The 21,088-nt window shown below is 56.2% G+C and overlaps 6 protein-coding genes across 6 annotated transcripts; 4 read left to right on the top strand and 2 right to left on the bottom strand.

Moving 5' to 3' along the window:
- Positions 1 to 209: 209 nt before the first annotated feature.
- Positions 210 to 2,187, top strand: KVR01_007038 (uncharacterized protein). The gene is made up of 4 exons (XM_044794784.1): positions 210 to 736; positions 798 to 1,299; positions 1,379 to 1,440; positions 1,505 to 2,187. The coding sequence occupies exons 1-4, from the start codon at positions 586 to 588 to the stop codon at positions 1,960 to 1,962; spliced, it is 1,173 nt and encodes a 390-aa protein (XP_044644469.1). The 5' UTR covers positions 210 to 585; the 3' UTR covers positions 1,963 to 2,187.
- Positions 2,188 to 2,382: 195 nt separating this feature from the next.
- Positions 2,383 to 5,631, top strand: KVR01_006940 (Hsp90 cochaperone STI1). Its single transcript, XM_044784662.1, has 3 exons — positions 2,383 to 2,704; positions 2,782 to 4,309; positions 4,368 to 5,631. The coding sequence occupies exons 1-3, from the start codon at positions 2,634 to 2,636 to the stop codon at positions 4,515 to 4,517; spliced, it is 1,749 nt and encodes a 582-aa protein (XP_044644371.1). The 5' UTR covers positions 2,383 to 2,633; the 3' UTR covers positions 4,518 to 5,631.
- Positions 5,062 to 6,135, bottom strand: KVR01_006972 (uncharacterized protein; the record flags this gene model as incomplete). The annotated part of the gene is made up of 3 exons (XM_044783341.1): positions 5,062 to 5,410; positions 5,540 to 5,909; positions 6,063 to 6,135. 3 exons carry the CDS (start codon positions 6,133 to 6,135, stop codon positions 5,062 to 5,064), a joined length of 792 nt encoding a protein of 263 aa, XP_044644403.1.
- Positions 6,136 to 6,241: 106 nt separating this feature from the next.
- On the bottom strand, positions 6,242 to 11,921 carry KVR01_006605 (uncharacterized protein). Its single transcript, XM_044781474.1, has 3 exons — positions 11,409 to 11,921; positions 7,919 to 11,175; positions 6,242 to 7,852 (listed from the first exon to the last, which is right to left on the bottom strand). The coding sequence occupies exons 2-3, from the start codon at positions 11,059 to 11,061 to the stop codon at positions 7,501 to 7,503; spliced, it is 3,495 nt and encodes a 1,164-aa protein (XP_044644036.1). The 5' UTR covers positions 11,062 to 11,175; positions 11,409 to 11,921; the 3' UTR covers positions 6,242 to 7,500.
- A 450-nt stretch (positions 11,922 to 12,371) lies between these two features.
- On the top strand, positions 12,372 to 18,099 carry KVR01_006786 (uncharacterized protein). The gene is made up of 2 exons (XM_044787344.1): positions 12,372 to 16,578; positions 16,657 to 18,099. The coding sequence occupies exons 1-2, from the start codon at positions 15,825 to 15,827 to the stop codon at positions 17,871 to 17,873; spliced, it is 1,971 nt and encodes a 656-aa protein (XP_044644217.1). The 5' UTR covers positions 12,372 to 15,824; the 3' UTR covers positions 17,874 to 18,099.
- Positions 18,100 to 18,831: 732 nt separating this feature from the next.
- Positions 18,832 to 20,364, top strand: KVR01_006661 (uncharacterized protein; the record flags this gene model as incomplete). The annotated part of the gene is made up of 5 exons (XM_044795022.1): positions 18,832 to 18,918; positions 19,004 to 19,241; positions 19,451 to 19,599; positions 19,704 to 20,276; positions 20,329 to 20,364. The coding sequence occupies 5 exons, from the start codon at positions 18,832 to 18,834 to the stop codon at positions 20,362 to 20,364; spliced, it is 1,083 nt and encodes a 360-aa protein (XP_044644092.1).
- Between the last annotated feature and the right edge of the window lie 724 nt (positions 20,365 to 21,088).

Raw genomic sequence — 21,088 nt, 5'->3', positions numbered from 1 at the left:
GCGTTAGAAGGACTCGTAAGCCGCCGGAAACTCTGCTGCAACAATTTCTTCCTGCAGAAATTCGGCACGTGAGCCACTTGGCGTTGCACGACAATGATGTATCATATTCAGGAGCGCCCGTCCTGCCGGTTCCAGTTGATGCGATCCACTGCACCTCGAATAAAACGGGGAACCGGTGGGAGCTTTTGCCTCTGATGCTAATCGACCGGGCGGGGGCCAACGGCACGTTGCTGGCCAATCCAGAAATGCGATCCATATTAATGCTGTTGTTGGTTGCCGCGGTGTGAATGCGGTCCAGCCAACGACCTATGAGCTGTCGGACTGGAGACCCCCCGTTGTGGAAGGTAGGCAAGCGTGCCGTGCTTTGCGCATCGTAGCGAGAGCTCGGCCCCTCGGGACCTACTTTTTCTTTTTTTCTTTTTTTTCATTTTCTACTCTTTGCCGTTGATCCCAATACCGCACACTTTTCTGACATCCTTCAATGTTGCCGCTGTGTCATCCCGCCTGATCTCTCGCCGCGTCTAGTCTGGAGTAGAAGCCCCGAGGCCTTCACCAGAAACCAGTCACTTGCACCGCCTTTTAACGATGCTCGACTCGTTCTTCCTGCGCTCCGGTTCGGAGGGGCTGGCCAAGGCGATCCATATACTCTCTGGGGCAGTAACGACAATCTTCCTGCTCACTCGACTCTGGGCGAGGACAAGATTGTACAAGGGCCTCTGGTGGGATGACTATATATGTAAAGTACACCCTGGCCAGGATCGAAGCGGGATGGATTTGTTGATGATAGAAACAACAAGTGATCGCCTCCTGGGCCCTGCTGCTGTGCGGCAACGGTTTGGCAGCCGCCGCCCCCTCGTATGGCTTCAGGATCATTGAAGGCACCTCGCACGGGTGGATTTTGGCCTTTTCGTCAATCAGCTTCTTCTACATTGCTATGGCCCTGAGCAAGACTGCTTTTGCAGTGACGCTGATCCGGCTCTCGGGTGGCAGGACACGAGTAGTCCTCTGGGTTGTCGTCTTGTTCGTCTGTGCCGTGAATATTGCAGCCGCGGTGGTTACGTGGCTGGATCTCTGTGACGCACGTGCGGACGTCAAGGGGATATCCAGCTTTTGCGTTCCTATGCAGACAGCCGTTTGGATACACGTGGCTAACGCTGCTGTCACAATACTTGCTGATGCTTATCTGGCTTACCTACCTTGGAGAGTTCTGGCCAAGATTTACATCCCAAGCAAGGAGAAATGGGGCGTGGGCATCACCATGAGCCTGGTGGGTCTAGCAGGCATAGTCTGTCTGGTCAGGTGAGTATCTACCACAAGGGCACTGAACTGCAGGCCTGGGAATTGGAGCTTAGTATCTCACGTCTGTGAAATTGTGCAGGACCGTCCTGGCCAGCCATAGCCCGAAAGCCACCGAAGAGTTGGGGACACCGGACTGGACTTGTGAGTCAAGTTCCTACCATATAAATTGTTGCGGAGAAATGAGAAATCCACTGACACTCAGGAGACGGTTGGGTGGCTCTCGTGGGTCTTTTCCAGGCAGAAGTTGCAATTTATATCATTGCACAGGCGATCCCCCTGCTCCGGGTATTCTACCTTGGGCGAACGAAGGGGTCAAGCAGGGCCTCTGGGTCCGTACAGGAGGCCCTGCCGCCCTCGGCCTCGTTTGTGGGCAAGAAGATGACGACACGGGTGACTGGTGGAGAGACGATTCATGAAACGGACGAGAGTATCGAGCTGGTGCAACTACCGAGCGGCAAGATTGTCCAAGCCAATTCGGAGGAGGGCAGGGCATTCACAGAGTCCCAGAGAACTGAAGAAACCACTATCCCCAGAACACAAATGCAGCAGAGCACAGGCTTCAATATGGACGACGAGGTACATCGGCTGTGGGCAGATATGGGGTTGTCAAGGAGAGCCTGGTCGCCCCCAGCTGCAGCCCGAGGCGTGCAACATCTTGGGTAATGAAGACAATGGAATATGCGGGGGGCCTCTATGTTGTGCCGATGCAGATCGTGTGGGGAGCACTCGAGGGGATCAAAGTCTGTCAAGGAGCTGGTAGCCTTGGGTAGGACTGAGACGGGCGAAGGGATCAGACAAGACTCGGCCGAGTTGCTCGAGATCAGGTTGTATACTGATTGGAAACATCAGGAATTATTAATGTGTAGAAATTTGAGCTTTGAGCACAGATGGGCTATGAGCAGGGTGAATGAACTCTGCAAGCTAGATTGTTCTCGTCGTCAGAGGCCACCCCTCGAAGCTCCAAGCTGGCCCAAGCTTCCCGGCGGCTGCGTGCAGGGGTCCAGGGTGCAAAAGCTGCCCCGCATCGCCGCTATTTTCTGAGCTCAAGGTCAAGGTTGATGGAAGGGCCTAGAAATCTCCATGCTGAAGCCTGCCCGTCCTTGCAGGATGAAAACGCGGGACGAGCACCACGCTCACCAACCACCCACCCGATGGTAACTTAATCACAACAAACACACTACCACCACACCCTCGGCCTTGTCCCCAGACACTTCCACAAACCTTCTACGATTCCAAAATCACTCCGAAATCCCTTGAATTCGGGTTGTCTGTGTCTTCTGAGAACCAGCCAAGATCAATCATACTCCACCATCTCCGTTGCAACAGCCCCCACCATGTCGACCGCAGACGAGCTGAAAGCTCAGGGCAACGCAGCCATTGCTGCAAAGAACTTCGATGAGGCTGTGTGAGTATCTAGCTGTCATGGTCTTGACTTGTATGCTCCTACTGTTCCCTTGGATTCTAATACCTGTTTCTCTCTAGCGACAAATTCACACAGGCCATTGCCTTGACACCCGAGAACCACGTCCTCTACAGCAACCGATCCGCAGCCTATGCCTCCAAGAGGGACTACGAGAACGCCTTGAAGGATGCCGAGAAGACCACAGAGATCAAGCCTGACTGGCCCAAGGGCTGGAGCCGAAAAGGCGCTGCTCTCCACGGCAAGCGTGACCTTGCCGGCGCCCTGGAGGCCTACAAGAAGTCGTCCGAGCTCGACCCAAACAATGCCGCTGTGAAGAAGGACATTGCCAACATTGAGCGGGCCATGCAGACTCCAGAAGACCCCATGGGTGACCCCGCTGGCGGGCTTGGTCAGATGTTCAGCGACCCCAACCTGATTGCCAAGCTAGCTGCCAACCCAAAGACGAGCTCCTTCATTTCCGACCCAGTCTTCATGAACAAGATCCAACAGATCCAACGAGACCCCAAGTCCCTGAACCCTCAGGAGCTCACCGGCGACCCGAGATTCCTGCAGGTTCTCGGTGTCCTCATGGGCGTTGACATGCAGATGGGCATGCCTGACGAGGCTGGCCCGGCTGGCGGTGCTCCCTACCAGGCTGAGGAGATGCCCGAGCCCAAGAGGCCAGAGCCTGCCAAGAAGGCACCTGAGCCGGAGCCGGAGCCCGAGCCCATGGAGGAGGACGAGGAGTCGATTGCCAAGAGGAAGGCCAAGGAGGAGGCCGACAAGCTGAAGGCCCAGGGCACTGCCGAGTACAAGAAGAGGAATTTCGACGCCGCCATTGAGAACTACACCAAGGCATGGGACACCCACAAGGACATTACCTACCTCACCAACCTGAGCGCGGCGTATTTCGAGAAGGGTGACTACGACAAGTGCATTGAGGCCTGCAACCAGGCTGTCAACGAGGGCCGGGAGATCTACGCTGACTTCAAGCTCATCGCAAAGGCCCTGGCTCGCATCGGCAGTGCCTACGAGAAGCAGGGCGAGCTGCCAAAGGCCATCGAGTACTATCAGATGTCTCTGCGTGAGCACCGCACCCCCGACATCCTGAACAAGCTGCGCGCAGCGGAGAAGAGGAAGCTTGAGGAAGCCAAGAAGGCGCTTGTCGATCCGGAGAAGGCCGAAGAGGCTCGTGTCCAAGGCAATGATTTCTTCAAGAAGGCCGAGTACACAGAGGCATACAAGGCTTATGAGGACATGGCCAAGCGCGCCCCTGATGACCCTCGAGGTTACTCGAACAAGGCCGCGGCTCTGATCAAGCTCGGCGAGCTGCCCAGTGCCGTGGACGAGTGCAACGTCGCCATCAAGAAGGACAAGACCTTCATCCGCGCATACATCCGCAAGGCCCAGGCGCTCTTCATGATGAAGAGATACTCAGACTGCATGGACGCGTGTGACGTGGCCGCCGAGGTTGACAACCAACACCACAATGGCGCTAACGCCAGGGAGATCGAGCAGCAGCAGCAGAAGGCGCTGGCCAAGATGTACGAGAGCCGCGAGGGCGAGACTGAGGAGCAGACCAGGGAGAGGATCATGCGGGACCCCGATGTAAGTGGAACACGGAGAATCTTTTGCGATTTGGCAACCCAGCTGACCTCCTTCGCAGATCATGGCCATCATGCAGGACCCAGTCATGCAGTCCATCCTGCAGCAGGCCCAGTCCGACCCTGCCGCCCTGCGCGAGCACATGAAGAACGCGGGTGTCCGCACCAAGATCCAGAAGCTTATTGCAGCTGGCGTTATCCGGGTCGGCTAAGCATGGTTTACTCTTGAGCATCACAGCCGAAGGAGTCCTGGGAATGGGCCCAAAGAGGCGGGTACGGCGTGGCAGTTGGATGCATTGTGTGAAGGAAAATTAATGTGCAATGAAATTAACATACCCTGAATGGATTTGACGAAGCCGAAACGAAGAGGAAGTATTGCATCTGACCGTCAGCAGTCGACAGTGAGCAGTCTAGGTACTGCAGAACTGGGTCTCAACGGCAGCCCTTGTCCTCGCTAGCATTGGGCCCCCAAAGACTAGTCGGCCGACCTGCAGGCAGCACACTGCTCATTTCCACAGCGTATGTGCAGCAAGGTGACACGGCGCTTTTTGTACTTCATCTGCTACATGTTTTTGACAATTCTAATCCCCATTAATAAGCCGACTCCCTCAGGGATGATAACATTGTTGATGTCCAAGCCCACTCACGTAATGTGCACACCGAGCCTCAGATCGACGATTATTTACAAAATCCCAGTCATTATTGTCCATGTTCCCTCCAGCGTATACCCCAGAAGACCATGAATCTCAGCGACTGTTAGGCTGGAAGGACGAACATGGTCGTTTGCGATGGATCAGCCCCGTCACCACCAAGAGGGGGTTGTGCTGGCGGCGGGGGAGAGGGCGCAGGAGGCGGCGGAGGCGGAGGAGGAGGCGGAGGTGGTGGAGGTGGCGGCGGCGGCGGGCTAGCCGGTACGACTACCGTCGTGAATACTGTTGCTGTCGCTGTTGCTTTTGCCGTGCTGTTCGCCGGCGCAGGCGGTTTAGGGAGGACCGCGTTGACAAGCGGGATCGTCGACGCAATGCCGCCTGCGACGGAGCGCGCTGGAATGTTGGCCGGGGCTGCGGCGGCGGCGTTGAAATAGTTGATCAGGTCTATCGATTGCCTGTGGAGGGTTTATGACGAGCCTCAACTGTCAGCCAGGTCGTTCACGTGCGTACATGTGATATCTTGAGGATGGGCGTTGAATAAGCAGCTCCGGCGAGGCCACCTCCCCCCCCCCTGGAGGACTCACGCATTAACAGTCATGACCATGCCCTGCTGACAGTGCATCGCCTGCGCGCAATACAGGAACATGGGCGAGGCCGACATGACGGGGACGTTAAAGGTGCCGACCATGCCGCTCGCCCCGCCGTCAAAGGGGATGAAGCCGCTGTTGACGCCCGGGGCGACACCCACGGCCGCGTCTACGGGCCGGCAGGGCGACGTCGGCAGCGACTGCGTGACGGTGTGGTTCCGCGCCGCGAACTGGAACTGGATGACATCCCCCGGGCTGGCGGCGACGCTGTTGGGCGTGAAGGTCAGGGCTGTGCCGCCGACCAGCACGGGGATGATCTTGTTCTGCCCGGGTGAGAGCGGGACCGCCGGCCAGGGCTGGCTGTTGACTAGGGCGTGTGGAAGAGACGTCAGTCAGGGTCTTGTTTCCCCCAATCTGTTGCCATGCTCAAAACCAGGGACATGATGGAGATGAACGGCCGTTTCCAGAATGGGTTCTTCGTGGGGGGGGGGGGGGGTTGCGCAAGGCGGACCAGACTTACCGACCAAGTCAGTTGCCTGGGACAACCTCGTCGCCGACAGGGCGAGGCATACTGTCAAGACGAGTTGCCTCATAGTCGCATGTACAAAAGCTACAACGGTGACATAGAAAAGGAAGAGAGTGCAACATAGTATTATCGTTGCATCGTTATGTAGGATATTACAAGCAAGGAAGCGATTATGGACAGGCCTTTGGGATCAACCCAAGTCACGGCAGCAAGGAGACAGGGAGAGCGAGAGAGTGCAAGAGGAGGACGGGCAGTACTGTTCCTATTCGCCACCCGGAGAGACCTCGTCTTCTTATCAAATGTGGTCACTTAAGACGCCAAAACCAAACTCTACTCACATCACCCACATTTGATTGCTCGGTCTCGGCGAGCGAGGACCGCCCAGGCTTGCTTGGAGCAGACCGTTATAGGGCTTGCCCTATAGACCCTACCAGGTACGTACACGTCCGTCCGTGGAGAAGAAAACCCAGTCAGAAAAGGAAAGAGAGGGACAGAGCAAGAGAGAGCGAGGAACGTGTGACACGGATGTCAGGAACGTGAAAAGAACCCGTTTCTGAGCTTGGTATTTAAGCCCGTTAGTTCGGATGAGACGATACCGCAATGAATGTGTGATGGTTGAGTGAGTAGGTAGGTAGGTATGCAAGAACTATCAAGGGTACTATAATAACTCTGCCACCTCGCATTACCCAAACGATCGAATTGCCTTTGACTGGTTTGGGAGGCGAATGCCAAAGGGTGGGCTGAGCTGATGTTTCAATGGGCACCAGTGGGCGTTTCGTAATGGCTTCATCTGAAGTCGGGAGCTCGGAGCAGGTACCGACGGCCCACCTGCCCACAGAACGTAGGCACTCGGGACGGGACCAGAGCAGCAGAGCAAGCTCGGCAGTATTGGCGGCAAGAGTGGCAATGCCCCGGGGATTGTTGTGCACGACCGTCTGATGCGGGAGGGATGACCTTACCTTTGCTCAGGTCCCAGCTTGGCTCCTTCGATCATCTGGACACAAATTGGCAGAATAGCCGTCCGCGAGCAAAATCAGAGGCGGACGGAAATATAGAACGAAGTAGAGGGATGGGCACGGACAGACCCATGTAGACTCCCTCATAATCACCTCCCGCAACAAGTCAAAGAGGCGGCACTGCATAGCAAAGCTCACTGCCGTCGTCAGCAACATGAAACTTTTACGGCACGACTGAAAAGAAAAGGACGAAGCACGACAGTATGTGACTTATTTCTATGGTCATATGTACACGTGAAGTAAACAATACCAAACATGAGTAATTAAGGCGTGGCGTTGCAGGCAGTGTTCGCTCGTGCTGACTCGATGAGGACATGTTGTGCTTGCGCACCCATCACATGCTCTTTTGTGCTTTTGGTCTTCTCTAACCGCAACATTCTGAGGCGCCCTAATTCCATGTTGTGTCTTGACATATCCTAACGTCTAGCCCTCTCCACGGCGGCGGCGCTCACGCTGGTCATTGACAAAATAGATGGTGGCGCTGGGGTGCTGGTCCGTGTCGGCGGTGCAGACCTGTTGTGCGCCATGTGTGCCTTCACCAGGTGGCCGGCGGCCAAGGCGGCATTAAGCGACAACTCGCCAGCCAAGACGATCGAGGCGATGACGCGCGCGAGGCGGCGGGCGTTCTCGCCTGGAGTGACTGGGTGGGCACCACGGACACCCAGCATGTCCAGCATGGCAGCCTGCGGTTCTAGGATTGTGCCACCGCCAAGTGTGCCAACTTCGATGGAGGGCATCGAGACGGAAATTTGAAGCGAGCCCCGGAGACTATTATCAATGGTTAGCAAATAGAGCATCGATGCATGGTTCCACACGGCAGGGTATCTTGCTTACTTCTTCATGATTGTGATACAGTTTGCACTCTCCACGACCTGCGCCGGGTCCTGGCCAGTGGCAATGAAGACGGCGGCGACGAGGTTCGCGGCGTGAGCGTTGAAACCTCCAACACTGGCAGCCATGGCAGAACCGATCAGGTTCTTGTTAATGTTGAGCTCGACAAGGGTGTCGACATCAGTCTTTAGCACCGACTTAACGACATCACCAGGAATAATGGCCTCTGCAACGACGCTCTTGCCTCTCCCTTCAATCCAGTTGATAGCAGCGGGCTTCTTGTCGATACAGTAGTTACCGGATAGAGAAACAATCTGCATGTCCTGGAAGTCATGCTCATTGGCCATGACATCAAGCGCATGCTCGACACCCTTGGAAATCATGTTCATTCCCATAGCATCGCCAGTCCTGCTCTTGAAACGAATGTAGAGGTTGGTTCCAGCAATAGTAGAAGTCATCGACTGGAGTCGTGCAAACCGACTGGTCGAGTTGAAGGCGTTCTTCATGGCAGTCTGACCGGCATCAGAGTCGAGCCACAGTTTGGCAGCTCCAGTTCGCTCTAGCGTCTCGAAGGTCACACAAGGTCCGCGGGTCATGCCATCACCAGTCAGCACAGTCACAGCACCACCTCCAGCATTGATGGCCTTGCACCCGCGACTGGCGCTGGCAACCAAGACACCTTCAGTTGTAGCCATAGGAATGAAGTAGCTCTGGCCATCGACGACCAGCGGCCCCGCGACACCGACCGGGAGGGGCATGTAGCCGATGACGTTCTCGCAGCAAGCACCAAGCACAAGGTCCCAGTTGTAGTTCTGATACGGGAGTTTGGATCGCTCCAGTACGTTGGTGAGATCTGAAGTAGCCTTGGTGCGAGAGATGATAGCACGACGAATCTTGACAGCGCGCGTGCAGTCCTTCAATGTTCTCTCGAGGCTGTGGCCGGGGACCTTGCCCTTGAGCGCGAGGGTGATAATTTCATCATCGTTCATCTCAGGCACACGCTTCTCAGCAAGCAACTTGTGAAGCTCCTCCAACGGGCGTTGGGGGCCGTCGTTGACGATGGACATGGATGAAGCGACGCGCTTAAAGGCTGATGCATCACTCTCATCGTCGGTGGCAGCGGGCGTGGGGGGGTTGGCCTCGGTAGGCGACGGACGAGCTGACCTGTCGAATGGGCCGGGTGTCGCGGGATCAGAGTCGTTGAATCTCTGAGCTCGAGCAAGCTCCTTGACATTGATCGGGTGTTCAGGGACGTTTGGGTCTTTGATACCCCACCTGGCGGCGTTGAAGAGATATCCGTTGAGAGCAACGCTCATGGCCAGAGCAATAACGATCCACTTGGACAGCACGGGGTCCTCCAGACTCTTTAGTATGCTGCCAACCATTCGTCCGTAGCCCAGGTCATCCACGTCATCAGCGTTTGCTTGAGGAATCTTGCCGTAGTGGATCGAGGGGAACTCCAGCTCGTACTTGATAGGGGTCAAGATCGTGACCACGACCCCCCGGTTGTTGGCGTTCTCCTGCGCAAGTATAGTATCGAGGCCGTTGGAGGCAACCTTGAAAGGATCCACAGGCGGGTTGGCGACAAGGCCACCGAGACCACCAGCCCAGGACGAGATGGTGGACAGGGAATCGGTGTCCCGGAAAGGTACGGTGCAAAGGTTGATTGCGTTGATCAAAACGAATCCAGAGACCATCAAAACCTTGAACTTGGGGACACTGGTGCTCTTAATCTGCTTTCCAAAGAGAGACGCGCCAGGCTTCTTGCCGTCGGCGGTAGGCCAGTCATTGCTCTGTGCAACATTCTCCGCGACACGCTTGCTGACGCCGTCGTCCTCGAGAGCTCGTCGCATCTCAATGTGGCGCCTGATCCGGTTGATCTCGAGCTTGATGCAAAGAATTGCAGTGTAGAAGGTGAAGAGCAGGATGCAGTCGAAGAAAAGGATCCACGCGGCAAGGAAGCAGAATTGCTGCAAGCCTCCCTGGACACCAGAGGCAGCCCCGAGGACGAGCACCACAATCTCGATGACATAGTCCTTGATAATGTCAAAGCCCTTCTCCTTGATGGCGACCTGGATTGCGGACTGGATGTAGTTGGAAGTGGCATCCTTGCTCTTGCCACTCTTTTCCTGGGCGGCCTTGTGCTCGATGGAGTGGTTGAGAACAGCCCGAGTCAGAGTGATGTTCTTCTCGAATCCAATTGTTATGACCAGGAACGGCAGACCCTCGGACAGCAGGACCATGGAGACCGGAACGCCAAGCTTAGTGACGACAACCAAGCTGAACATGAAAGCGAACGCAGAGGACAAAAGGGTGGTGAAGGCCAGCCAAAAGTTGGAGCCCATGCGACGCATGGACAAGAACAGGGAGACGAAGGTCAGATGCATGGAGATGTACCCGAGAAACATGATGGTGATATCGAGCGCCTCGGCATTCTTTAGCAGATCGATGAAGTCAAACCAGGCGTTCTGGGCCCACTCAACAATGCTGTTGCGCGGGCTGACCTTGGCCGCTTTCATGATCCACATCTTCTTCTCCCGGCCGTGCTCGGTCTCCCGTGTCTCCTCGCTCGAGATGTCATTGGGGATCTCCTGCGCAGCGGCCAGGAACCGAGCAGCCTGCTTGTAGGGGACGGCAAGAGCCATGGACGTCTCTTGTGAATAGGTGGTCAGGGAGTTGGAGGTAGATGGCAGCGAGATGATAGATACGTTATCCGGCAGCGGGATAGTCTCCAGCAGCGGGGCTGTCTTTGCGGCATCGTCGGATAGGGAGTCGGGGAAGACAAAAGTCAGGAGGGCCAAGTGATCAACATCGGCGGCGACGGCGGCGTCCGAGTCCGAGGTCTGCCATTTCCATGCCGTATCAGGACCGGCATGAAGACTGCGGCTGCCCTCCGTCAGGGAGGACCAGTCGGCCGTCCTGACGGTCCTCGTCGCGTCGAACAGACTCTCTTCCAGCAGGCCAAGATAACATGAGCTGGCCAACAGCGCAACCACAACGACAGTGTGGATTGGGTGGGAGGCCGTGATCGCAGAGACGGAGCGGAGGAAGGGCGTGAACTTGGTGTTGAGCCAAGAGGGCGGTTTCGCCTGGGTGGCAGGCTGCTCGCCCCGAAATCGGGACGGGAGGAGGGAGGAGGCAATCATGTTGAGCAGATCGAGGTCGAGCAGGTATTGGACGGGACTACTCTACATGGAATGCATTTGTAGAAACTGGCGGACGGTCGTGTCAACGGTGGCTGGCAATCGGAATATGTATATCTGAGCGAGAGATTCTGTCAGCGATGGCCAAGAAACGACAAGCGACATGACGGGTTTTGAACTGTGGGCAGAGAGGAGACGCAGCTCGGACTATTGCAAAGGAGTCGGCTGCTTGACTCGGGCGAGGAGGTGGAATTGAATTGTTGGTTCTATCCCCGTAGTACTCTCCCCAATCGACCGATGCCGTGAGCAGTGCTTTTTGGGGGGATGTCAGAGACGAGGACTACACATACCAAGTCGCGCCTGCTCTCGACGCTGCCACGCGAATGGTCCGGGAAGCTTGCAACGCAGCTGGATACCAACAAATGACGACTGCTGGGTAGCAGATAAGCAATTGAACTGGTATTGGCAATGTTGAGGTCGAGGGCGATGGGCGAGGTGAGGATATGGGGGGGGGGCAATGAGGCAGATGACGGAGAGGAGGACCAACAGGGCTGTGCCGCACGCCAACAAGACAGAATGTTCCGGTCGGGGACTGTATCAGGCCGACAAAAGATGGGATCTCAGCAATACTCTCTTGCCGGCTGTGTAGTTTGGGGGCGTGAGATCTGTCTGACTGACGACGGGCAGGGCGAGGAGGAGGTGGTGGAGGGGGTAAGGGAAGGGGAATCTGTACCGGTAGATTACATAGGAGGTCGGTGAAAGTGAGACAAGGAGGTAGGTTATCAGCTGCGATGGGCGCGACTCGACAAACCAATACCACACGGCCAAGGGTAGATGAGCCAAAAGTGTCCGGGGAGCGGGAAGTCAAGAAAGAATTTCGAAAAAGATCCCAGAGCCTTCCTCGCTTGGCAAGGACGAACCACGAAGTACTCCACGCTCCTGCAGGCAGGCGAAGCCTCCCCGAAATGGCAATCGATGCCCCACACTACGCAATCTCCATGCCCGACATGGGCTGTCATTGGCGCGCCGCCAACAGAGGTTCCTGGTCCAGCTGTGGGAACTGCGAGGGTGGTCCCCTATCTGGCTCGTGCGCCAAAACAGCTCTACGATAGTGTACCGGCCGGTGGGCACGGATACATGTGCTTGCTGGTAAAAATGGCCCTTGCCCCGGGTAGCACTAGGTGGTGTCCATGTACCTGGCCTATTGCTTTGTTGGGTCGGCACCCCTGTCACTTCCGACTTTTCTATGGCCTGGGCTTTCCCGAATGCCTTGTTTTTTTTTAAAAGCAGCCGAAGTGTAGTCTCCCAGCTATGTCTGTACTTTTGGCACTATGCCCCGTGTGATTGCGATTGTCCCGACCAGGCCTTGGTATTATACCGCCCGAAGACCTTGCCCCTTTTGCACTCACTCCAACAATAAACAATATTTCATGGTCAGCATCCAGTGGGGAAGATATGAGAGAGAGAGAGAGAGACGGAGAGAGACACGGAGAGTCAGAGAGACGGAGAGTCAGAGAGGCGGGTCTTCTTTTCTCCCTCATCCCACCGTTCTTCTGTGTCTCGATTCGAACGCTTTGGGCAGGGCCAACAAAGCATTGCGCCAACCAGCTGCACCGACAGACAACAACTCATCAGCTCTGGCCGACGTCGCCCTGACTCGAATCGCGGTGAAGGAGCTGTGGCTGCGAGATTAGCTATCTTATCGCCTTATCCGCCCAACGGGGCCCGCGCGGGCTGTGGGGTTTATGGGGGCCGCCAGGGCCGTTGTGGGCCAGGCTGGCTGCTGTCCTGCTGTCCCATAGCGAGGATTAGCACACGGCAGCATTCGGGTAGCAGTCGGGGCGGCGGCCTTGGTGATCCCCTCTTCTCTGCTGCGGGCGTCTGCCGTTTGTTACGTGACGGTTACTACTTGCGCAGAATTTGCACAGGGGGTCCAACGGCTCGGAGTTAGTCTGTGGTTCGTCTGTGCACCTGTCAAGCTTAGAACATGATTGATATGTTTCGGGCCGGAGTGGTGGGACTAGTAGTAACAATAAGCGAACACGCGAACAAACAGACAGCAACAAGACTGATCAAAAGGTTGAGCGCTAGAGCCGCATTCTGGCTGACTCGACAGGCCCGGGCTACACTGACAGAACTGACAGGCTCACTGACAGCTGCACAACACAGCGCCCAACATGGTAGGTCTTCCAAGATTGCCGTCATGTCCGACCATCCATCTACACTAGATTCCGGTGTACACTAGAACCGATGGCAAGCCACACAGTACGGATTATTACCCAACCAGCATGTCCCCGAGGCTGGGATAGCCCAGCCGCGCAGGAGCCTCGGCCTCCGCATCAGCACCTTGATCAGGACCCCCAGCCCCTCTGCCCTCGTGCTCCTCTGAAGTCTGGACGGGCTGGATGGCCGAACTTCTCCATCGGAGTTCCTCGTCATGTCTTGGCCGTCCGGGTTCTCCGCCGCGTTCCATCGGACGAGTGAAACATGGCAGCCCACAAGATCGAGATGACACTGAAACATGGGGGAAATGTGCGGCCATGTGCCTGAGAATGCAAGTCTGCCACTGGCAGTCTGCCCCTCGGCACAAAACTGCGGACAGCTCCTGCGTGTCGCATCGGGGCAATGCTCTCGTTGGGGGCGGAGCAGGAGCCTACAAATCGGGTGAATTGCACATGAACCGACCCAATGGCCCGGATCATGATGGATGCTGTCGTGTACATGAGTGGCTCAGAAGTAGGGCCCGCACAGATTGATGCCTGACGCCACGTGCCGAATCGGCCATCTGGGATTGTTATGGGAGGGATATAAGAATGAATGCCAAAAATAACAATGCTACAACCCCATGTCTCTTATTCTTGGGTCTGAGGTAAGCATAAAAATAATTCAATCAGAGTAAGCCGTGTTGCCCGTTTGCTTGTGACATGTGAGTAGTGTGTGGGGTGCGTCTTTAGCTTCGGGGATTTCAAAGTTATCGGGGACCCTGCGTGAAGGAAGCTGAGTTCGCTGCCCGATGCCCGAGCTCCTTGAACGGCGTGACACAAGCTTCAAAGCCACGGCAACTTGGTTGTTCAGCGCTGCGTCTCCTCAAAAGACATCTCGTCCCTTGGCTCTTTGCCTTCTTGTTCACTCTGCTCGCATATTCGAGCCAGCATTCACCAAGCCTTCCAAGGCAAGGTTCCTTTCGACCCACCCAGGGCCAGAAGCAGCTGTCGAGGCTATCAGTCATCATTGGCATCTCGTTGCAAATATTTCTGCGCAAAGAGTCCCGTCTCTGGAGCTGTTGGCGCGTCGTCCACCGGCTCCTGTCGTGCCATCAGAGAGATGGCTTAACGCGGTGACCAGCTGAGTAGGGTGTGTGCTGGACAATCTCGGTGTGATCGAACTAGCTGACAGAGAGCCTGACGCTGGAGATTCCTTTACTGAGGCAATACACCATGACCACGACGCGACATGCTTGTGCCGCCCGCCTCATGTGTTCTTGGGGCCGCAAGGCAGTCGCGGAGTCCCCTCTGAAGCTTCCGAGGCCAGAGCTCCCGAGGCCAGAGCTCCAACAGGACACAGCAGTGACGTCCAGTAGGGCGTCACCTGTAGGCCCAACCACCTTCGACACGTTCGATCGACGGCCACAATGTGAGAGAACCTCTCCCTGGAGAGGCCTCACCAGACTGTTCCTGTTCCAGTGGAGCTTTTGGGGAATCCTGTTGCTCAACTCGATCGGCTCGGAAGGTCTGGCCGGCGCTTATCTCCGACAAGACGGAGGTAAAGCTGCGACGTTTCGAGGCTCAATTACTCGGATCTCACTTTCCAACGCCGAACTCAGAGTCATTCGCGGCTGGGGCTGCTACTTGGGTAGGTCAACGCCGGCAGCGTGGTTGCATAACAGCTCATGTGCGTCCAGCTCCGATAAATACGGTACGAGCCGAACTGCCAATGTTCTGGCCCAGCTGCGCTGCAGGGTTCTGGATCGCTTCTGCGACCCACCCGTACCGTATCGGATCTACGGCCGAGTCCGAACTCTTTTGAGACGCCCAGTTGCCCCAAACAATCCAACAGGAGCGGCGGTGCCGTGCAGGTCTGCTCACCGCGAACATGGCATGACAGGATCGTGTTTGCATTGCGCAGGGGCGGGGAACCACCAAAAACAAAACTGCAGCGTGGTCTTCGGATAGGCTTCACCGATGATGATGACGGCGACACTGCGCTGGGCCTGTAGCGCCATCAACGCCAGCAGAGTCAATCGGCCAAGTCAATGCAGGCTCGAGGTTTCCCCATGGATGGTGAAGGAATTATTAATCGTCCAGGGGTCTGGCACGGTCGTTTAGCGGCTGCATGCGGGTATTCGGCACTCGCCTTTGAATACACCCGCCGCCACCGGGATCGCGTGCCTCAGTCAGTCAGTAGTCAGTCAGTCATCGTGCCTTTGGCTGTTCAAGGAGGTCTCCACTTTTAGGTGTAATCGACTCTTGCCTCACTGATCGACTCCCTCCAACACCCTGCCGCTTCGGAAGATTTTCTCTCGACAGATCACGTACTTGTCGCCTAGTTTGCTCTGTTTTTCATTTCGCTGCACATAATACACCTCACCTCCATCATCTGTAGCATATTTTTGCCATCCAGTAGCTGCCTACAGGCCCTACCGATACATACTTCGGCAGTCTCCGACCGCCTGGATCTCGAGTCTAAGCTTAATTCTGTGTTAATCGTCAGCACGGCTGGGACCCCGTTGCACGGAGGCCACCTGGGAACCGTAATACAGCGTTGCAATGGCTGCAAGGCCAGCCGCTGAGGGCGAATACAACGACGATGAGAAGGCCCACCATGTCTCAGGGGGCAGCACGTCCACCACAACGCTGGGCTCCGCAAGCCTCCAGAACCCAGACCACGCAGCAGCGCCGGACAGCGACAAAGGCCCGGGTGAGACACAGGCAAGCAGCGCCGCGAGGCCGCACTCGAATCAGGATGCAGATGAGGCCCAGGCCGAGGCACCACATGCCGCTCCGCGCAGCCATGATTCGGCCCCAGCCCCGGCGCGGGATGCCGGTGGCGCACATGCAGCATCGCCCGAGGACAAGCGCACAACCCTCCAGACGACCCTCATCATGATCTCACTCTGCTTGAGTGTCTTCCTGGCCGCGCTGGACGTTACGATCGTCACCGTGGCCGTCCCCAGCATATCTGCGGATTTCGACTCCACCGCCGGTTACACATGGGTGGGCTCTGCCTACCTGCTCGCCAACGCCGCCGCGGCCCCGAGCTGGGGTAAGATCTCTGACATATGGGGGCGCAAGCCTGTGTTGTTAACCGCCGTGGGCGTCTTTTGGATTGGTTCGCTGCTGGCAGGTGTCAGTGTCAACATGGGCATGCTCATAGTCGGCCGCGCGGTGCAGGGCATTGGAGGCGGCGGCATTCTGATCTTGGTCAACATCTGCATCAGTGACCTGTTTTCGATGAGGAAGAGAGGGCAGTTCCTGGGCATCGTGAGCTTAGTGTGGGCCCTAGCTGGTGGATTCGGACCGGGTAGGTTGGCTTATACATACATCCCCCGCGGTCTACGGGTGATTTCTGAGACAGGACTGGAGACTGACTTCATCGTAGTGCTTGGCGGCGTGTTCACCCAATATTCCACTTGGCGCTGGTGCTTCTACATCAACCTACCTATTTCGGGGTCAGCCATGTTCATACTCTTCTTTGCGCTGCACCTTCACAATCCACGCACGGGCGTAAAGGAGGGCCTCGCAGCAATCGACTGGCTGGGCTCACTAACCATAGTGGGTGGCACTCTGATGATCCTGCTCGGCCTAGAGTTCGGCGGTGTGACCTTCCCTTGGGACTCTCCGACCGTCATTTGCCTCATCATTTTTGGCGCTGTCCTTGTGGGCGTGTTCTTCCTGGTCGAGCTCAGGGTTGCCAAGTTCCCCGTCATCCCGCTCCGTATATTCAAGCAGCCGTCTAACCTCGCCGTTGTCGGTCTCAGCGCCTGCCACGGCTTCGTGTTTATATCGGCCAGCTATTATTTGCCCTTATATTTCCAGGGAGTGCTTGGTGCCGACCCTCTACTCTCTGGAGTCTATGTTCTACCTTTCACGTTTGTCATGGGCGCGGCCGCGGCAGTGACGGGCTTCGTCATCAAGAAGACGGGCAAGTACGTCCCGGCCATTATTTTCGGCTTTGTATTCATGACACTTGGTTATGGGCTTTTCATCGACCTAGACCCCTATGAAAACTGGGCCAAGATCGTGATTTTCCAGATAATCCTCGGCCTCGGCGTGGGGCCCAACTTCCAGTCCCCTCTCATCGCGCTGCAGACCACCGTCCAGCCGAAGGACATCGCAAGCGCGACTGCGACATACGGATTCGTGCGCCAGGTCGCCACCAGCATGTCGGTGGTCATTGGGGGAGTCATCTTCCAGAACGAAATGCAGCAGCAGTACCCGGACCTCCTCGACCAGCTCGGCCCAGACGTCGCGGGCCTGCTGAGCGGGTCCAACGCGGCGTCGAGCGTTGAGGCGGTCGACAACCTTCCTCAGCCCCAGAAGGGCATTGCCCAGCGAGCATACTTCAACGCCATCCGGATCATGTTCATTTTCTACGTGGCCTTTGCGGGGCTGGGTCTGGTCATCAGCTTCTTCGTCGGGAGCCGCAAACTGAGCAAGGAGCATACCGAGCACAAGACTGGTCTGCAGACGCTGCAGCCTGCTCGGGGGCCGGCAAAGGACGAGGAGAGGGCGCCCGGCGGCGCTGGAGCGGGAAACGCCGGCGGCGGCGTGACAGAGGAGTCCGGGACATCGGAGGCCCCAGACAAGCGGCAGTGACATGATAGTCGTGCTGAACTTGTTTCGTTCTGTGCATTCAGGGGATATCTCAGCATCTTTGCTCTTGAGCGAGCATTTACATCCAAATGATACGAGCCCAGGCCGAACTTGAATCTGGGGTACGAAAGCAATAAAAAGCACATATCGGCCGAACTAAGGGTGTAAAAAGGATATAGTTAGACTGTAAATACAAACTAAAACAATTCATCTGAGGTTGACTACCTGCACCTATCTAGGTACCCGACAGTGAAGACCGCATGATATGGACAACAAAATCTACACGGACTCAACTACAGACTTCTCTCCTTGGCCGGTGGGGAATGGGTGGACGCCCAAGACGCCCAAGACGCCAGTGTGTGTAAGTCGATGGCCAAGCATTTGTCGGCTTGAACCTTAACTCGGTTACAGCCGTCTCATATCACCGCTTCGAGGCTTGTCAACTGGAATGCGATATCAAAAGATTCCAACTTACTGTATGGACATTTGAGGTGCCTTCCCAATCATTTTTATGCCGCTATAATCCGGGGCCCCGGATCCCCTCCGTACTTCGCAGTACTCGACATGGCCTAGCCAAGCTCCGCATGCGGAGCCCCTCGTGCAGCGGGGAGTAAGCACGCGGGGGAAATATCACTTTTCTGGGGGTGAGCCAACGTATCTTCCCAATACGAGTGTGTGCAAGCTGGATCTATTGGATGTCACCCCGGATGGGCCCCATCGCTTCTCCAGTACCCCTACTACTGTTGGTCGACGGATACCGAACAGGCTGCCGGCGGGTTTAATCTTCGGCAGCTAGATTTGCAGCGAAAGATAATTATTGCACCCTCTCGTTCCCTCGGAGCACACTGGTTGGCAAGCCTGCGGTTTCACGACACGCACACACGCACACACGCACACACGCACACACGCATACGATCCGAGGCTTCATAGTCGCGCAACCTGCCTTGCATAGCCTGCCAACATGGACGCATCGCAGGCAAAGGCAGCCGAGGCTCAGCCCGGTGCCCAGATGGACGTTGTTGAAGATGTAGAGTATGGAGGCAAAGAGGTCAGTGTACACGTAGTCCCCTCTCATCTCACGTCCGGCTTTGCCCTCATCAACTGACCCGACCTTCTTTCTCTCTTGCACACAGGCCTACGCAATAGACGACACGCCCATCTCGCCCGAGGCGGAGAAGGCTCTGCTGTGGAAGCAGGACAAGCGCATTGTGCCCCTCTCCGCCGCCATATACTTCCTGTGCTACCTGGACAGGTCCAACATCGGAAACGCCAAAATTCTGAACGCATCGACACACCACGACCTCATGTCAGAGACTGGCATGACGAACTACCAGTGTCAGTATCATCTCACGGAACGGATGCCCGTCTTTGGTCATTTTTTCAAATGCTCTAGAACGTAACCTCGACACTTCAGGATCCTCGGCAGGACTAACGTCACCACTAGACACTATTTCGTTAATGATATTTTTGGTTGCCTATGGTGCATTTGAGGTGCCATCAAATGGTTCGTCTCTGGTGTTTATCCCTCTGAGCTTGTCTTCAGGCATCGCCCGGTTAAGACGCTGACATGCTTGGCCCAGTCCTGCTGAAGAAGCTCCGCCCCTCACGCTGGATTGCTATTCTAATGTTTGGCTGGGGCGCATGCTCCACTGGCCTGGCTGGGGCCCACAACTACGGGACAGTTACGGGCGTCCGCTTCCTCTTGGGCGTCTTCGAAGCCGGTCTGTTTGTATGTAATTGCCCCTGTCCTTTCCTATGGTACCATCCCAATACTTGGATTGCTCTTTTTGGGCCTCCACCCTCTCCCCGTGTCCCATGTCTAACGCCTTCCAGCCCGGCCTGGTGTATTATCTCACGTTCTGGTACAAAACAGATGAGAGAAGCATACGCGTCGCTTTTATTCTAGCCAGCGCCACTCTTGCTGGAGCCTTTGGTGGAGCTATCGCCTACGGGGTAGGCCATATGAATCAAGTCCATGGAATATCTGCTTGGAGGTGGCTCTTTATCATCGAAGGGGCGCCCTCCTGCTTGTCCGCATTCTTCGTTCTCTTCTTCCTGCCAGACTTTCCCGAAACCGTCAATTGGCTCTCTGCCGAAGAGAGGGCGCTTGCACTACGTCGTCTCCACGTCGAGGGCAGCAAGGGTCTACACCAATCAGACTGGTGGCACGATACGAAGGCGACTCTGCTTGACTGGAGGCTCTGGGGCCACTATGCTGTTTACTTCGGCATCTCGACGCCATTCTCCAGCTTATCCCTGTTCACGCCCTCCATCACGGCTGGTCTCGGCTACAGGGACCTCCAAGCCCAACTGATGAGTGTTCCTCCTTATGCTGTTGCGTACGTGGTCCAGATATTGGTGTCGTGGTCCGCCGATCGCTTCAATGCAAGAGGTCTCCATTCGGCCGTGAGCGCCACAGTTGGTGCCTGCGGCTTTATAGCCTCGGCAGCCCTGCCAGCGGATGCGTACTCTCATCGCTACGGGTGTCTCATAGTTGCGGCTGCCGGGGCTTTCGCTTGCATACCTCCGCTCTTGGGGTGGCTGTCGTCCAACATCTTTAGCACGGCCTCGGTTGGGCTTGCGATTGCTCTGAATATTGGGCTCGGGGGAGCCCCGGGTCAGATTGCGGGGGTATGGATCTACAAGGCTGAGGAGGCGAAGAAGGGGTATCCAACCGGGCATTGGGTTAATGCCGGTCTACTCCTCTTTGTTGCGGCCGGATGTGCGCTTCTCAGGGTGTATTACGGGTTGCAAAACCGAAAACTGCTCAGAGAGTCTGGGGGACGAGACGATGTCCGGATGTACAAGTACTAGGCTAGCACTGGAGGTAATACACCTGGGCATCTGAGCACCTGGGCACTCTTGGCAATCATTGATGGCCGGAAACGCCACAGGACCGCGTCGTTGTCTTGTGCCGGAAGCTCCCTAAAGGCGGGGTAAGAACTGGCGACAAACAACAAAAGGGGATATATGTTTCATCATATACAATACAATCGGCAACCTACATCTGAGGTCTGACCAACGAGCTCACTTGGGGCTGGTTGAGTCACTGGTCCTACCCAAGGCAAGGGCCAACTGGTTGTTGCCTGCTCTGTCCTGCATGTGCGCCCTCTCATTGGACGCTGACAACGGTGCAAGTGGGCTCCCACTTGACATACTTGGATGTATAAATTGGAGGCCGCCCCCTTCAGTGTCTTGAAAACACAATCCCCATTCTT

This window comes from Diaporthe batatas (assembly GCF_019321695.1).
Source record: "Diaporthe batatas strain CRI 302-4 chromosome Unknown Contig00007, whole genome shotgun sequence".
Taxonomy (NCBI): Eukaryota; Fungi; Ascomycota; class Sordariomycetes; order Diaporthales; family Diaporthaceae; genus Diaporthe; species Diaporthe batatas.
Note: the sequence above shows the minus strand (reverse complement) of the source record. Positions and strands in the feature narration are given on the sequence as shown.

Excerpts from the sequence above, each read along its gene's own strand:
- KVR01_006605 (XM_044781474.1), bottom strand. The coding sequence starts at position 11,061 with ATGATTGCCTCCTCCCTCCTCCCGTCCCGATTTCGGGGCGAGCAGCCT. Across the intron at positions 7,853-7,918 it reads TGTATCACAATCATGAAGAA|TCTCCGGGGCTCGCTTCAAA; the intron begins GTAAGCAAGATA and ends CATTGATAATAG.
- KVR01_006786 (XM_044787344.1), top strand. The coding sequence starts at position 15,825 with ATGGCTGCAAGGCCAGCCGCTGAGGGCGAATACAACGACGATGAGAAG. Across the intron at positions 16,579-16,656 it reads AGCTGGTGGATTCGGACCGG|TGCTTGGCGGCGTGTTCACC; the intron begins GTAGGTTGGCTT and ends ACTTCATCGTAG.
- KVR01_007038 (XM_044794784.1), top strand. The coding sequence starts at position 586 with ATGCTCGACTCGTTCTTCCTGCGCTCCGGTTCGGAGGGGCTGGCCAAG. Across the intron at positions 1,300-1,378 it reads GGCATAGTCTGTCTGGTCAG|GACCGTCCTGGCCAGCCATA; the intron begins GTGAGTATCTAC and ends GAAATTGTGCAG. Across the intron at positions 1,441-1,504 it reads GGGGACACCGGACTGGACTT|ACGGTTGGGTGGCTCTCGTG; the intron begins GTGAGTCAAGTT and ends GACACTCAGGAG.
- KVR01_006940 (XM_044784662.1), top strand. The coding sequence starts at position 2,634 with ATGTCGACCGCAGACGAGCTGAAAGCTCAGGGCAACGCAGCCATTGCT. Across the intron at positions 2,705-2,781 it reads AAGAACTTCGATGAGGCTGT|CGACAAATTCACACAGGCCA; the intron begins GTGAGTATCTAG and ends GTTTCTCTCTAG. Across the intron at positions 4,310-4,367 it reads GGATCATGCGGGACCCCGAT|ATCATGGCCATCATGCAGGA; the intron begins GTAAGTGGAACA and ends CCTCCTTCGCAG.